Source organism: Leptosomus discolor, chromosome Z, assembly GCF_034619465.1.
Source record: "Leptosomus discolor isolate bLepDis1 chromosome Z, bLepDis1.hap2, whole genome shotgun sequence".
In the NCBI taxonomy this organism is placed as follows: domain Eukaryota; kingdom Metazoa; phylum Chordata; class Aves; order Leptosomiformes; family Leptosomidae; genus Leptosomus; species Leptosomus discolor.
In genome coordinates this window covers 18,192,836-18,210,237 of record NC_141419.1, presented here as the reverse complement: position 1 = coordinate 18,210,237, position 17,402 = coordinate 18,192,836, and the positions used below count along the sequence as shown (strand labels likewise).

The window sequence follows — 17,402 nt, the reverse complement described above, 5'->3', positions numbered from 1 at the left end:
TTAGGTAGTTTAAATAATTTTTGGACTCTGAGTTAGTTTACTGTTCAAGGTAGTTTGTTTTCTTCAGGTGTTTCAGACACATAATTCTTCTGCATACATACCTTACTACACTATCAAATGCATAAAGAGAATCAAAAATATATTTGATCTTGGTTCCAGAAATAGTGAAGATTAAGTTGATCGAAGATACATAGAAACAGCAAGGCCTTTAAAGTCTACAAGTTTAACAATGTTTCATACCTTCGTCAGTAGCAATTTCTGTTTTTCTGAGGGAAGTCTGGGATATGGGTGGGGAGGAGGGATTTATGCCTATACACACTATGCCTAGACTTTATTCCAATTCTAGGTCAGCTCTGACAGGAAATCTGTGGAATTAATCTTAGTGTCTTGAGAGATTTCAGATGTGAATTCATGAGACAGGACACCAGGGTAACTACTCATCACCATCTAAATTAAGCCTTCACCTATCTTACAGGGCACTGCCTTGTCCCCCTTGGGGCTTCTTCAGTTAAGCAACACATAGAAAGGTGTCCATTCTGCAACTTTAGCAACAGCAACTTGACGAACGTGCAGTGATAGAAGAAAACACTGCTACCATTTTAATTCACAAGATGCCTCCTCTGAGAGGGCTCTGTGAAGCCCTATTGGTTTTCTCAGACTGTTGCAGAAGCATTCTCTATTAAAGATGGATTTAAAAGGTGCAGTATCTTCCTCACAGAAAAGTTACTGGAAATTTTCTCTTAATTTTCAATATACCAAAATGCCTAGAGCATTAAAGCTAAAGTAGTGCTTAAAGTGTCAGTATGCATAAGCTGTGTTGTCTACATGGAGGTACAATCCAACTGGAAGTTACTGGTAACAAAGAAGATTCTGTTTCACACAGAAATTCTTGAGGTTGTGGCCTGTCACCTAAAATTAGATGTTCAGTTAGTCATTCAACTTTGTTTGAAGTTTTTGTCAGACCAGCTTCTTTATAGCAGCAAGGATTGAGACCTAAATGCTTAGGCACATGTTTTTGATGCTTATATTAAAACTTCTAGCAAAACATTTAATTAGATAACAAATTTTTTTTAGTGGTCATACTTTTTTTAATCTAGCCACGTGCTGATGAGGGACCTAGCATATCAGAAAGCATAAAGAACAAGAATTCTTTATACATGGAAATAGATCATCCACTATTTCAGCTTAGTGCAGTAGGGTGATACGTGCATTAAAATGCTGAGTTCAGCAGCACATTTCTCCAACATCTAAATTCTTCAAAGAAAAACTAATATTTTTCCATGTCTGAAAATCCATTTGTGTCCCAGTTTCAATGTTCTCTACTACAAAGCTTTTGATTTTGATCACTGGTAGATTATCAAATGCCTTGTACTTCACAATGACTCCCCAGTCATGATGGCAATTAGTATTTTGGAAATGCATCTTGCTTTTTTTCTCAAAACAATCAAACTGGACTGGTTTCTCGTGAGGCTTTATTATATAATGCTCCTTGAAGGCATCTCCTAGGATGTGATGAGATTCCTGAAACAACACATGCCAGAAGCACTTAATAGTAGAACCACCATTCCTCATTTTTCCCTGACATTCCCTTTCCCCTCACAAATACCATTTCCCTGGTAAGGAGCTTCCTGTCATCCAGGAGGCTCACCTTTCAGCCCCCTTGCTTTTTTTTTCCCCATTCATTAAATACCAGGTACTAGAAAGACCTGGGACTGGGCTTATCAAAACCAAAATTACTGCATATCACCGGTCACCAGCTTACACATATTTGAACTTACTTAGCTTCTCTAAAAAACATGGTTGCAGTATTTGAGCCTTGTGCATAAAACTAACAGACATCCAGACAACAGAAAACAAACAGAAAACAGAGACAGACTCCTTCTTTCCACGCATTTTAACTATGTGACCCCAGCTTTCCATGAGGGGTGATGCAATTACTTTGGAGTGGTAGAAAAAGTAACCCTCACAAGGTAAAGGAGTTACAGTGGTTGTTTATACCACATATAATCATAGAATGGTTTGGGTTGGAAAGGATCTTAAAGATCACCTAGTTCCAAATAATCAAAGATTAAAAAAATTAACAACTTAATTTGAAAGCATAAGAACAATTTGAGCTGGAGTCTGAAAACACTAGTCCCTCCTGGAAATGCAACTTCCAGTAAATATATAGGCTGAACTATGGCAGAACTCAGTTTGTAGGGATTATTTAAGATATTGTGAGGAGTTAATGGCAGAATACTAAGCAAAAACTCTTTTTGAAGAGTTTTCTGAACTCTGTGATGTATTTGCACAGGTATAGGTGATAAGCCAGCAGCACAAAATGGAGTAACAGTCAGCGGTGCATGTTAGATGTCCTTTGTTATTTGTCAAGGTAGCTGGGTTTTCACAAGGTGGAACTATTCCCAACTCCTCGGCTGTGGACCTTCCCTGTGCCGAGAAGTAGTGAACGCCATCTACATTCCAAAAAACAGCTGGTAAAAACAAACAAAAAAAAGATTTTCTTGATTACAAAGGGAAGTGCCTGAAGGCAAGCACTCTGTAATGCTCAGCTGTGGCCTGAAGCCCCTTATCACATCACAACTGCACTTTTCAGAGCAGCACAAATAGAAGAAGCTTCAAAACATCAAATTTCAGAAGTAGAAAGGCTCAAAGTGACCAGAAAAGGGTCTCTTTCATGATCACCACTTTCCATATGTACAGTATTGGCTACTTGGGCCTACAGAGAAATTCTTGAAGTTCAAAAACAGTAGAATAAAAATGTCCCCATGAGATACATAGAAGCAATATGAACTACCTAAAGAATTGAAAACAAAGTAATACTGAAGAATTAAAGGGCTCCTCTTTTAAAAACATGGTTTGCCTTGCTTTTCAAAATTGAAAACTGGCCCATAAGCCAGGGAGATAAACAGTAAGCTGATGTCAGTCCTTTGTATGGATGATTTTCAATCAACAGAAATAGTGGGAGAAATCTCTCAACTGCAGGAAGACTTCCAATCTTATGCTAATTGGCAAAGTAAATATCCATTGGTTCCACTAGTAGGTTATATCATTGAAGATCACATGGTTTTCCACAATATTCATCTATTTCTAACAGAAGGGGGTTCAGGAAAACTGAAGAGATTCCTGTCATATCACATATTTACATACCTTGAACATCATCAGCTACCATCACAGCATGCTACAGAAGTAGTTGTGACTGGTCCTGTGGTTTACCAATGTACTCAGAATTTTTTTCTGCTCCAGTTTGCACAAAATAGCCTGCGTTATATGCTGATAAACAATGCTGTTAGTTCAATAATGCTGACTTCCCTGGTGTTCATGGATGTAGGCTTCCATACAGAGACATACCTTTATAACTCTGATGTCATCCGTACTGCAGGCACATGCTTTGCATTTTCCACACAGAAGATTTTTTTTCCTTTCCACTACCTGACATCTTGTTTCTTTCTTCCTGAAATCTCGTAACACCTTTTCCTTCATTTGCAGGTCATGTATCTTTAATAAATAAATAAAAATCAAGATAATAATGAAATTAAAAGAAGCCCAAAGTCTGTCTAAACATGATGCAGGACAGGTAACATTTAGGAACTTACTACTTCAAAGCAAATAAAACATGCCTTGGTCTAGTAACTCCATACCAAAGAAAGAACATGGTACATTTGTCAGGTTAAGAATGTAAGGCTACATGATGGACAGCATTATGCCATCTGTTCCTTCCTTCCCTCTACCCTCTGTGGCCCCTTTGGTCATAATGCTACTAAGTCCTTGTGAAGAGTAAGTCATGTGAGACTTCCTACAGCAGAAGTAGCGCTGCTGCTCTGGGAAGCTCACAGTTTGAAAAAAAGGCTCCAGAAACCACAGACATTGCAGGCAGAAAAAGAGGCAATAGCCGGAGCCTGGAGCTGGGAACCTGCAGCTCATGCAGAAACAGAATCCTCTGAAAAGAAGCGGGAGGAGACAAACCAAGCCTCAGAGGTGGGGGAAGAAATTTCACAAGGCCTAGAGGGCCTTGGACATCCTTTGTTGCACAGCTGAGTCCTAGGAGCATCTGGAAGGAGGAGGCTAGGCAGTGCACTGAGCAGTGTATGTTGCCTTGTCTAATGCTGCCAGCATCCATGATTGTAGACCATCCCAGTACTTGTGGGGCACATGCTTAAGGACACCGCTCCCTTATCTCCAAGTCAGGCATGTAAGAACCTACTACAGCATCTAGCTACAATTACTACTTCTTCCTTAGCTCCTGCACTAGAAGCTTGCAGTCCCAGAAAGTTCCCCCCTGCCTACCCTAACAGACACACGTCTTCTGAAAAGTGCGAAGTTTCTGGAAAAGCAAATGCATTTACTCTGAAGAAAGCACTTGGATCATCCTACCATAAGCCCTTTTCTCCCCTGCAACTGTCACAGGTACTGTGTGAAATACTTTGAAATTTGGCTGTCAGTTGCTTCTCTAAATCTACGTGGCCCATTTTTGACGTTTGTGAAAAATTCAGTTGGGTAGGTTAAAGCGTCTTCGATGCAGGCTTCTTCACTGTTGATGAGAGCATCATTGAACTTCTGTTCAGAAAGAGAGACATACACATTTAAGCCTTATTTTCTGTGGAACAGGGGATGAATGCAAATTTTATTTATCCAGATTAAGTATTACAAACTTGGGTTGTTCTTCCGTTTGCATGACAATACAAGCATTACAAAGTCTCCTCTGCACTATAGTGTTCTTAGTGAGTATCTTTAGACACAAGTCTTAAACGCCATGCTTTAGCCTGTGTCAAATAAAACTATTAGGTTCAAAACCTGCTCCTAGGTGAACATACCCATATCAGAAGGAACAGGATGGCTCCACCTCTGTATGGAAGGAAAGAGGATATTCACTTAACCTGCAGGTGTTCAGTGCAAATGAAAAGGTCTCTACAAATGCTGCTTTCCTTATCCTTATCTGCCAGTTGCAACAGTCTGCATTTCTTCTGAGTGGTAACTATCCATTGTTCATATTTCTGTGTTCCAAAATCATTCTTGTTGATTTGGGAGATAGTTGCTAGTAGAGAAGGAGGAAACAAACATTTGTTCATCTTGACTAACAGATAACCAGAACAGTTAGCTAGAAGCTAACACATTTTCCATGAATGTTAAAAAGCCTATGCAGAAGAACACTGTATGATACAATCACAGAATCACTGAGGCTGGAAGGCACATGTGGAGGTCTTTAGCCCCACTCTCTGCTCAAAGCAGGGCCACGTAGAGCCCATTGCTTAGGATCGTGTTCAAATGGATTTTGAGTACTTCCAAGGATGGAGACTCCACAGCTCCTGTAGGCAACCTGTTCCAGTGTTTGACCACCCTCACAGCAAAGAAGTTCTTGCTGTTGTTTTAAGTGTTTCTGTTTGTGCCCACTGCCTCTTGTCCTGCCTTTTGGAACCATCTGAGAAGAGTCTGGCTCTGTCTTCTTCACTCCTTGTGTTTCAACTTATACCCAGATGTCAGGCTAAAATTAACCCAGTACAATTCAACTGGGGATCTGTGTACTTAGACACATCTGAAGTCTTTAGCAATAAAATGAGAGCTTACTTACCCTATAAGAAGGCTACAGTATTCAAGAAACTCATGTGCCTTGCTCCTTGAATTACCAGCTACTCAATAATTAAGTACTCATTTGCTAAACAGTCCATGGTACTTATAAGCTTGTTGTCCAAGGGCCTGTTCTTGAGGCAGAACCAGTCAGTACCTGTTTGTCACATATGTACTCTGAGTGCTTCATAAAATTCAGTAATCAGAGGGTCCACAGAAGGGAAGCCAATGGCATTCATGCAAGAGGAACTGTGATGCCAAAATAAGCTTCAGAAGTGTTTACTTAATTTAGCACATGTTTTGAATCCCACTGTATTGGTTCTTTGTCAGGGTTTCTTGGGGTTTGGTTTGTTGGTTGTTTTATTTTTTTGGTTAGGTGCGGGGTTTTTTTTTGTTTTGATGATTCTTTTTAATTCTCCCTTCCTGCCCCAGAATACAGTTCACTATCCAGTATCTGGAAAGTGTGTGTGTGGGAAATCTAGAAAGTATAGAACTAAGGTAAACAGGCTTAAGGCACCCTGGATGCCATTCTAAGCATAGACAAAATCCTTTAACTCAGAGCTGGATGGACCAAGGTTGATTCTGAGCATAACCATCCATGGGTCTCTGCTTTGTAGCCTCTGTAGCTCTCAAATTTGTGATAACAGCCACTTACTGGACACCACGTAGGACATCTGCAAAAGCAGAAAAGATCAATTGATTTCTGAAGGGCTGCAGAATTATGCCTCATGTCCATGAGGCCTGTTCTCTTCTCACAGCCATACATCTCCCTCTCTGCAAACCTTTCATGCCACTGCAGCTCCTGAGGCTGGAACCCTACAGAGAAGTGCTTCCTTTCTTAGGCAGCTGTATGCTCTCTCTGGTGGTGTTCACGTTCCGCAGGTATTCCTCTGTAAAATTGCCTTAAATGCTTTTCAATGGGGAATAATGGAGACCTGATATGCAGTGGAAATAGGAGTACCCAGAGGTATAAAGAGAACAAAATGCTGACCAGAAAAGGTGGTCAGGGCATGCCTAGCAAAAACTCTAAGCACAACTCAGAAAGGCCAGAGAAAATAAGAAAAGCAGTGTCGGAACAGCAAGAGTGAAAGTAAACTTGCACTGAAAGGAAGAAATTACAACATTCAGAGTAACACCATAACTGAGACCCTTCTTGTTTTCCTTAACAGAGACAGATTTAGGCATGAAGTATTTGCAGAAATATTTAAATAAGAACATATAGATATCTCTCATCAAGGAAATTCAGTTCATCGCATTTTGAAAACAAGCCCTTTGGTAGTTCTTTTTTAGATTCTTTAAAAATTCAAAATTATTTGATAGTGTCAAAAGCACACCATCCTTAGCTGCATGAAACACAGGCTGAAATCCAAACAATATTTATGATTATCAAACTAATCACATATAACAGGAAAACAGTTGACTCTTCTACCTATAATCTCTCACTTAGGAAACACTGGTTAAAGGCAAGTAAAAAGTAAGGAGGAGAAAGGAAATGGAAAAAGAGTGACTGTTCTAGCAGCCATGAGGAAACACAGTGATGTAATCAAAAACTGTATCCCTTTTACAGGCATATCACAATATCTTACCCACTGAGTAAATCTTCCTCATCAACACCTCTGTCTCAGACATCAGACTTGAGATAATGTCTGCAAAGTGATTCTGAACTCGTATTTTAACCTGTCAGATATCTAGAGACAACAAACGGAAATCAGTGGCCTGAATAAGTAAAACAGCAGCACAGAACAAATTCTTGTCTAGGAGAATGCTACATGTGGTGGTCTATGCAATCATAATGATGTTTATTGTTAATGAGCATTACAGTTGCACAGAAAGAAACAGCCCCCAATTTTCAATTAATAAAAACAGAGATTGTGGATCTCAGCGAAGAGAAAATTTGCCCGAATGGACACTGCCTTTCTGTGGGGCAACAACAAAGTGCATGCTTAAACTCCTTTCAAGCCAGTGGGAAGCAAAGCTCTAGCCTAGTTTTAAGCTTTTAACTTCACCTGACCAAGCGGCAATTGGATAGCTGCCTTAATTATGGTGCTTTGAATCTCACAGGAAAATAAAAAGGAAGTGTGCTTACATGTTTCTGGCTTGTTTGTGAATCTCTGCAGATCCTGTTTGTTCTCTCTGACAGTGGATATGGCCTCTATGCCAAGGTAGCAGCAGAGGGTACAGATGTGCTCTATCGTTTCCTTGATGGTCTTGGCGTTACCGACTCCAACAGAAGCAGTTAAACCTACAATCTGAGCATGCACATAAATAGCAGTGGTTGCTTCTTTGTCACAAATGGAAAAAAAAACAGGAGATGCTGTAACCAATCGCAAAGTTGTCACTGTCTTCAAAAACAAGGAAACAAAACAGGCAGATGAAGTAAACATGAGTGCAAGGACTAAATGTTCAGAGCCAAACCTTATCCCCACTCATGCCCTCTCCAGGGCAGTCAAGCTTAGAATCATAGAATTGTTAGATTGGGAAAAACCTCTTAAGATCATCAAGTGCAACCGTTGACCTAATACCACCATGCCCACTAAACCCTGTCCCAAAGTGCTACATCAACATATTTTTTGAACATCTCCAGGGATGTGACTCCACCACTTCCCTGCACAGCCTGTTCCAATGTCTAACCACTCTTTCAGTAAAGAAATTTTTCCTAATGTCCAATCTAAACCTCCCCTGGCACAACTTGAGGCCATTTCCTTTTGTCCTATCACTTGTTACCTGGGAGAGCAGACCAACCCCTACCTCACTACAGCCTCCTTTCAGGTACTTGTAGAGAGTAATAAGGTCTCCCCTCAGCCTTCTCTTCTCCAGGCTAAACAACCCCAGTTCCCTCAGCCGCTCCTCATAAGACTTGTGCTCTAGACCCTTCACCAGCTTCGTTGCCCTTCTCTGGACATGCTCCAGCACCCCAACGTCCTTCTTGTAGTGAGTTTCTGATACAGGCCAGGATGCTGGTGGCCTTCTTGGCCACCTGGGCACACTGCTGTCTCATGTTCAGCCAGCTGTCGACCAGCAGCCCCAGGTCCTTTTCAGTTGAGCAGCTTTCCAGCCACTCCTCCCCAAGCTGTAGTGCTGCATGGCGTTGTTGTGACCCAAGTGTAGGACCCGGCACTTGGCCTTGTAAAACTTCATACAACTGACCTCAGCCCATCAGTCCAGCCTGTCCAGATCCCTCTGCAGAGCCTTCCTACCCTCAAGCAGATTAACACTCCCACCCAATTTAGTGTCACCTGCAAACTTACTAAGGGAGCACCCAATCCCCTCATCCAGCTTGTCAATAAAGATGTTAAACAAGACCAGTCCCAAAACTGAGTGCTGGGGGACACCACTTGTGGCTGGCTGCCAGCTGGATCCAACTCCATTCACCAAAACTCTCTGTGCTCGGCCATCCAGCCAGTTTTTAACCCAGTTTAGCGTGTACCTGTCTGGGGTGTGAGCCGCCAGCTTTCCTAGGAGAATGCTGTAGGAGACTGTCAAAGGCTTTACTGAAGTCCAGAGTACTGGACTTTGAGTACTTAGAGTACTCAAACTGAAAATAAATTATCCACCCACTTAAATCCATAACCAGCTGTATTTGTCAGTGCTCATCATACACAGAAACAGAAAATCCACCCCCAGAACTGTCCTCTGCATTCATTCAGTGGAGATGGCTTCTCAGCTGGACCAAAACCTCCTGCCAGCAGAGGCAGTGCCCCATTTTACTATTGCAGAAGACAGCAATAGAGAGGTGACAAAGAGATTACTAAGTTCTGGGGCACATGCTTTCTTCCTAGCCCAGCAACCCTATTTGCTCTCAACTACTCCAGTTTCTGTCATGCTTGATCAGCCCTTCTTGGCAGCTGCAGGGAAAATGTAAAATGGGAAAACAGACTGGAGGTGTCTGAGAAGAGAGAAAAATTGTTCCAGATGCTACCACTTCAATTTGCAGCCATTGTCAAATGGGAGTTTGAACTGGATTAACACAAAAGGCAAGATTCAGGCTTTGCTGACTGCACTGCAGAATACTTTTCAATGTTTCTACCACTGACAGGCTGGGCCTTACCTGAGGCAGCTGGTTTGCAGAGGAGTCAAATTTTTGTTCCAGGTACTTGGTCACTAACACATTGTAAGGGTGGTTACCCGTAGTGTTGTGGCACTCATCAAATATCATCAGAGTGAAGATGGAGAGGCAGCAAAGGATCCCTTCCTTGATGCTATTCACAAGAATCTGGGGTGTTAGCACAATGATGTCACTGGACTGTACAACCTTTTCTACAGAGACATTTGCAACTGTTTCACCACTAATTCCTTGAACAGAATATCTAGGCAGAAGAGGCAAAAGATATGGTGGGGAAAAAGGATGTCTTGCAGGGAAAAAAAAAAGCTAGAAGACTGGACTTTTCAGCAAGCCTGAAGAGTAGTGACTAAGTTCAAAATGTGAAATTGTTGGGGCCAGCAGTTCGACCCACAGAGCTATGAAAAAAACTGCTGAAAGTAAACAACTGGATTTTCAGCTGCCATTAACTAAAATATATTAGATTTGAGGGGTGATGAACTTGTACATTTAAGCTGGATCTGTTGGTTCACATGTAAGCTGTGTTTGGAGATCCTGCCCTTCATCCCTTTTCTGTATACATCTGGCAGCATGGAACTGTTTTCTGTCCAGCAGCCTCATTTTCCCATAACTGTAAGGATTCGTATGTGGATGTTGAATAATCAGTTCCTTCAAAATCAGAACTACAGATTGTCAGTACTCCCATAATTTTCAGTCCTGTCTGAGAGGTGGACTATCATTTTCTGACTAGAGGCTGAAAAAACAAAGACGTTTCGGTCCTTCCATTTGGAAAAGAGAAACTGCCATTTGGGAACAGTGACAGGAATCCCACTGCTGCTGCCTGGAACTGCCTCATCTTTGGAAGCAGGACAGAAAGAAGTCTCAAGAGAGAACACACTTCACCCTTTTCCAGAGGCAAGCATGGGTATACTTTGGCCATTTCCATAGATGCTGCACAACCAGTGCTTAAACTCTCCAAAAGCAGAATTCAGACTCTCCAAACAAAGTTGACTTTGGTAACTGGCCATTCTTACCAGTAAGCATCATCCTTATGTTAATGCCAAGTACTTTTGTTACCAGTAAAACCCATTAAATTTTGCCCTAGCCACAGCTGACCTAGAGGGCAGTTTATTTTCTGTGGAGGAAGCCACCAGGTAGAATTACACTTACCCACTTCTTTCAAAATGCTGCTTGAATACCATTTTCTGTTCATACACTTTGGTTGCAAGAAAGACAACTTCTGCCTTTCATCCTGAGGGCATGTTTTGGAAATGGTGGTCACAAATCAGAAATGCCACAAAAGTTTTTCCAGATCCTTTAAACGAAGAATGTGAAAGGTAAACGCTAGTGTAATTATAAGCAGGAACCTGTCTCATCTGGATGCCCTGTAACAACGGGGAGCTGACAAGGGAGCTGTTATGCTTCCAGACTCTCTGGGGACAGGTTTGAACACATGCTTGCTGCTTACTCAGGTGGGTAATCATCACTTTCTCACAATTTCACTCTGTAAAGACTGTGTAGCAGTCACTGGAAAGGAAAATCCATTTACAGTTTTCTTTGTGTTCTTTGAAATCATTGAGTCTATTTCTCCTCTTAGTGTGTGCACCCACATCAAAGCAGACTATAGTACAGGCACCAGACACTTTCAGCTTCCATCCTTCCCCACGCAGCCTTACTCCTCTCACATTTCTTTTCCTTGAGCGCTCAGACTCACCGTGCAGCCACCCAGAGCTCTTCTGTGTCCCTGCCTCTGCTACCCCACCTGCCTCTCCAGGGCCCAGGGGAGAATCACACCAGCAACATGGAAAACACAGGTAGAAAGAAAGAGCTGATTGATATCTCTTTTGCTGCGGAACTTCAATCTTCTTAATTCAGTCCTGAGCTACTGCAGAAGTTCCCTGTGCTGTTTTAATGTAGGCATTGCAGTACAGAAGACAGGGGAGTCTCAGGGCAACTCATCCTATTTTTACTTCAACTTGCAAGCCAAATTTCATAAAGATCTGCAAAGATCAGTGAGCAATTTTAACTCAAAAATCCGCACCAGGGAGTGAGAAAGCAGAGGTCAGAACATGAAAATCTGAATACAAGCACTGAAGTGCCAAGAGACATGTCTGTCTTGCTCAGTCTCTGTGCTGCCCTTGGTCATTAATTTCAGGTTAGATCTGGATCTAGTCCTTCAAGGAAGACTGCTTTCAAATAAACAGCTGGAAAGGTTTGACTCAACCTTTACCGTTCCTTATCCTTCATAGCCCTCTCCACCAAGAGAATTTTTCTAGGAAATGGATGTTTTCTTACCTGTGGGGGAACATATCAATGTGTTTTTCCCATTGATATCAGGCTGTGCAAGTTCGGTCTGGTAGCTCCAAGCCTTCTTTAGTTCATGAACCGTGAAGACTGACAGGTCCATTCTAAGAGAGAACACATTTTTGTGAAGAGTGTTGCAGTAGAAATGCATAAGATACATTGTGCCCCATACAGTTTCTATCTAAAATGATAGAGGTAGAGTCCTTGCAGTCTACACAGAGCACTCTCTGACAGACATACACACCAGACAAGAATTCTGTGTAGGTTTGATGGCATGCTTTTGCTACCACTCAACTGTGCTTCCTAAAATGAACGAATTTCATGGTCTTGGCTGACAACTCTTACCTCAACTGGTCTTTTCTCAACTCAGAAAGAAAACACAAAGGCTTATTTTCCCCCAAATATATGCACACAATTCCTTTTAGCCTTCTGCTTTACAGACTTTTGAAGTTAATACTCTCTTAAACTGCGGTCCTGTCAGAGGGTTTACACTTACGGAATAGGGACTAGGAACCACTAGTGGAGCAAAATTTGCCGTACAAGAAGTGACATCGACTGTACAGATCCTTTGCAGCCACATTCAGCTCTAAACTCACTTGTATCATGTCATGGGTGAATTAGTTATGTCAGAGAAGAGATGCATCATCAACAGTCTGGTGTTTGGAGACCTTTTTGATAATGTGCTGACAGAACAGCTTTTCACAAGAAGTGTGGTAAATGAGGGGCAACCTCTAACATGTGCAATGCCCAGTGTGAGATCCTTTAAACATTAAAAGAGAAGACAGCTAAATCCAATCAGAGATTTGTACTAGTTCCTCAGTACCCTCCTGTGTGGCACACCACATCTGCATCCTTCAGGAGCCTAGGAAAATGGCAAATTCTAGCATTATTGCTTCTATCTTCTTCAACAGCTGTCTGTGCAACTCCAGCTTTTCCGGTTTGCTGAAGTCCCAGTTTTCAATTGCTTCTGCCAGTCCAGTGCAACCTTTCAGAAAAAGCAACAAGTTGTTACTGTGAATTCAATCTCTAGCTAGAACAGGTAGGAGCAATCTGAAAAAGCACTTGCTTGGCCACGCTGGAGAAATTAAAATTATTTTGGCCTGTAGCTGACAAAAAAATCTAGGTGACCTACAACAATTTTTATAAATTGACTATTTTCCTTTATAGCACTTGTATGTGTAACGTGAAAAACCCTATGCTAGAAGAGCATTAAGACTTGCAAAGAGGAAAAAGAGCTACACAATGTCACATCGTGCAAGCAACCATTAACAACCTCCTTTCTTTGATCCATACAATCCTTGGATCTGTGCAGTCGGTGATACTCTTCCACAGGATTTCCCAGAGCATAGGACCCTACTCAGACTCACAAACACCTTTGGTCCCCTTTGCTTTGATTTACTAGCCCTTTACCTGTCCTTGGCTCCCCGCTCTTTCAAAAATCCTTATCGTATTGGATTCAAGTCAGTTCCTGATTGAAAGCAATGCAGACACCTGCAGCCTAGACAGTCAGCAAACAGCTCAAAATACTGTCCTGGAACAGACAGTTTCAGGGAATCATATTTAGAGGACTAGTATGATTTGCCTTGTAGGCTTCAGAGGTGGCAGAAAGCAGATCAGGGTCCCAGAGGAACTGTGGGCAAACAGAAGGAATTTGCCTAACTTTATATTTTCTTTTGGAGAAGCAGGAGAGAGATCTGGATACTTACCACCACCATGTCTTTAATCTGACGACCACTTACCTCTGCATCTGCCAAATACAAAAGTAATGCTAAATTCTAGCCTCAGGCCCAGTGAATAAGTACTTGGGATAGTGCTTCAAGTCAGCAGGTTAACTTTTTCAGTTTTCTGCTGAAGATACACCAAACTGAACAGCATCAACATCTTCAAAGAAGATATTTTTACAATTCAGAAATTAGGACTGTCATAGGCCAGTAGAAAGTTGCTCTGGACCTGGTATTTGCTTTAAGGGGAGACTGGGCTACATCCAAGTGATAAATTTTTAGCAATTGCTCACTGAGATAGTGTAACTATCCGTAGTTAATAGGGAGTAAATGAAAACAAATCTGGCTTATAGCATGAGATTTTGGGGTTCAAGATATCCAATAAATCACTCATAAGAATCTGTGATAGAATCTGCATGTATAGAGGAAAACTGACAAATCCTGTTAATTTTACGCCTTCGTAATCTCTTCTCTTACATTTTGGAAAGGAAACTGCATTAGGACCTCACACATCAAGTAGTCTAGCTACTGAGGAGCAACCATCTCATTTAACCAACTATTAATGGTTACTTACTTCTTGAAACATAAGCCTTTTAAGACCTCCGAATAATTTTTAAAAATCAGTTCCTAATTTAAGACTCGGTCCTGTAATGAAGTTATCCCACGCTACCAGTTAACCACCGACACACACACACACACACACACACACACACACCCCCTCCTGAAACCCATTTAGCTTTTTCTTCCAGAGAATTTAGCTTACTTTAATTATACTTGGGGAGAACAATGGCTGTCTTATTTCTTCTCTAAACGCCCTGAGGCAGACGAGTCTTCTGTCAACGAGGCTTTGTTCTGCATCCCTTCATCTTTCATTGACTTTCTCCACAACCAAAACTATTCCAGCTGCTTCACGGGAGTTTCCTCGTGCCTTCCGAGACTTCTATTTCCAGCCTCCGCCAACCTACGTTCTCCTACCGCCTCCCCGCTGATGTGACCAGACCCGACTGCAGAAGCCCAAGGGTAACGGAGCGACCCTCCGCGTCCCGGGCGCACCGGGCCGCTCTGCCCGGCTGAACGCGGGCGCGGCTCCGGCAGCGAAAGGGAGACGCGCGGGAAACCGCGCTTGCGGGGGGGGAACCGACCTGCCGCCGACCGGCAGCCCCGGCAGCCCCGGCGCCAGCCCTCCGCCTCCAGCTGCCAGGCGGCACCCAGGGACAGCGCGGCGGCCGCCGTCACCCCCTCCCCCTCCTCCTCCTCCTTGCGGACTCTCCCCTTCCCCTCCAGCAAAAACCCGAAGCAGGCACAGAGTGGGGGAGGGGAGCAGGCGCGCCGACCGGGAGCGGGGAGCTCCGCAGCCGCGGAGCGTGGTGCGGGGCTGCGGGGGCAGCAAGGTGCGGCCGGCCCCTCGCCGTCGGGCAGCCAGTCCGTCGTGGTGCCCAGGACGTAGACGGGGTTTGGGCTCTTCTCGGTGTATCGCCTGTAGCTCTGCAGGCTCCGCTTCTCCGCCCCCGCCATGGAGAGGCCGGCTTCGCGCCGCTCCTGGGCACCGCCACCGTCCCGGTCCCGGCTCCGGTGCGCAGCGGCTGGGGCGCGCAGCCCGCCCCCTGCCCGGGCAGCGGGAGAACCAGCAGGGAGCGGGCGGGAAAACGAAACTTCAGGCCAGAGGGAGGATGGAAACAGAAAGCGGCCGCCGGCGGAGGCACCGCGCTGCTTTCCGCCGGCCTCTGCCCCTCCGCAAAACGAAACGAGGGGGGAAAAAATACCCACCGGCCCGAGCAAGCGTGTGCGCCCGCACACGGCTGGAAAGCCGGCGGCCAGGCGCCTGCGGCTGGCAGGGTTGAGGGAGGGCGCAGCGAGGCGATAGGTATCAAACTGTCGCTCTAGCCCCTCTTCCCTTTGCCCCCAGAAAACCCTGAACGGGTGTCTATGGGCTGTATCCTGGTTTCTAAAAGACTGAAAAATAATTTTCAACAGCAAGGCAGGACCAGTACTGAGCAAGTGCCCCCTAAGGTGCCAGCATTAGTGTAGGCTGGGAACATCAAAACGAGAAGGTCTGTCGGACTGCCCTGTGGCACGGAAGAGAGCATCAAAGGGTAAGGCTCACGAAGAGGGGCAGAGGGTTGCAGAGCAGAACGTATCCACAGTTTAGAAGTGCTGCTAAACATGACAAGTTCATTTGCAAACCTCCCTCTAAACATCAATGTATAGAGTGAATGCATCCAGCTGTTTGCAGCTTCATAAATCTCGTATTCAAATAAGTTAAATTTTTCCCCTTGATTGTGCCTTGTGCCCTCCCAGGAGAGCCCAGATTTCCAGAACCGAGAACTTGAACTTTCTCTTCCAGAACCCCAAACATTATTCTTCTCCCTCCAACCACCTGCAGAATCAGTATTTCCAGGCAGAGGCCCAGGCCACACTACCCCTTAACTCTGTCCATAACCCCAAGCACCACATCCACACATCAAGAGCACATAAATGGTTCAAAATAAATAAGTTGGTCTGGTAATGCATCTGGATTTTTTATTTGACATTATACTTTCCAGCTTCTTATTTATTGTGGAAAGGAAGGACACTGACTGCTACTGTTCACCTCTATAAAATAAGCAAAGTTGGTTAATTTGCAGCCTCGTAATGTGGCAAACAGCCTACTTTGACCTCTCAGGGATCACTTTTGCCCAAGTAAGAAGATCCCTTAGGGCTTAATTTCCTTGTATGTAACAGGGTGGAAGTGCCAGCCTTCAGGCTAATCACTCCGCTCCTAGCACAGCCATCGGATGGGCCGGTAAGAGACACAGGAGAGCCTTTCCTGCTCAGCAGCTGACTTCACAAGTGCCTGTTACAGCTTTCGCTCTACCAGCAACAAATGATTTTAGCACTTAAGCTCCATCTAGCACAGAGAGAGTGTGTTCAGGGACTCCAAAATCAGTATTGCAGCTGGGTAGGAAACATCCTGTCATGAAGAAACCTAGTCCTGTGCTTTGCCTGAGAGCAAGAGGTAAACAAGCTCCTTGCCAGTTCTTTCTCCAGCCTTGCAGATTGACATGCAGCTCTTAAACAAAGCTGGCATGGGAAAAAAAGAACCTGTGAAGAGGAATGGATCGCACCTACTGAGCAGGACGGCTCTAGGTTGGGTCCTGCAGAGAGTGGGGACCAGTCCCACCAGTCTGCAGGTGCAGCTGGTGAGAGCAGGCAGCTCTCCCAGGCTTGTGTCTGTCTCTATGTTTGCAGGACGGTGGTGCAGCGAGCTGGGCAGCAGCCCATTGAACCTCTCATGCTCATGTCCACGGTGACTGTTTTATGCTGCTCTTGCACTCGATGTCTGGGTGCTGCAGCACAAGTGGTGGGTTGCAGCGGCTGGGAGGGTGCTGCATTGTGTTGTGTGAGAACAAGCCGTGGTCCTGGGAATGCCTTGACCTGCTCATGCTGCTGCAAGTCATGGTGCTGAGCAGTTTCTTGGAGATCTTTCTAGGCCAGGCCATAGGAAAAGTGTCGGGTTTTCCCTCTGAGACACTTGCAGGGCTTGGAGGGATCCGCAGGTGACCTACCAAATCCTGCTTTAGAGTGCAGTCCAGCAGCTGATGGGGTGAATGCTGTGGCTGTGGTCCATGAGTCACATTTTTCTGCTGCTGTCAAGAGCAGAGCCTGTGGCTGTGGTCCTCAGCTTTAGATTTTTGCAGGTTGCCAGCTGTAGGTTTTCCCCAGGATCACCACCTGGAGAGTGCCAAGCGATTGTCCACGTGGCTAAGAGCAAAGTACCACAGGTGGTCTTGGGGCCC

At 44.2% G+C, this 17,402-nt stretch overlaps 1 protein-coding gene across 1 annotated transcript; it reads right to left on the bottom strand.

Annotated features, from left to right (window-relative positions):
* Positions 1 to 1,224: 1,224 nt before the first annotated feature.
* Positions 1,225 to 15,141, bottom strand: RIGI (RNA sensor RIG-I). Its single transcript, XM_086480043.1, is given in 14 exon segments — positions 1,225 to 1,521; positions 3,349 to 3,495; positions 4,299 to 4,321; positions 4,421 to 4,458; positions 4,460 to 4,554; positions 4,875 to 5,032; positions 7,149 to 7,250; positions 7,649 to 7,811; positions 9,611 to 9,869; positions 10,772 to 10,916; positions 11,897 to 11,995; positions 12,768 to 12,890; positions 14,769 to 14,907; positions 15,037 to 15,141. Coding segments are annotated over 14 exon segments (1,893 nt in total).
* Positions 15,142 to 17,402: the final 2,261 nt, after the last annotated feature.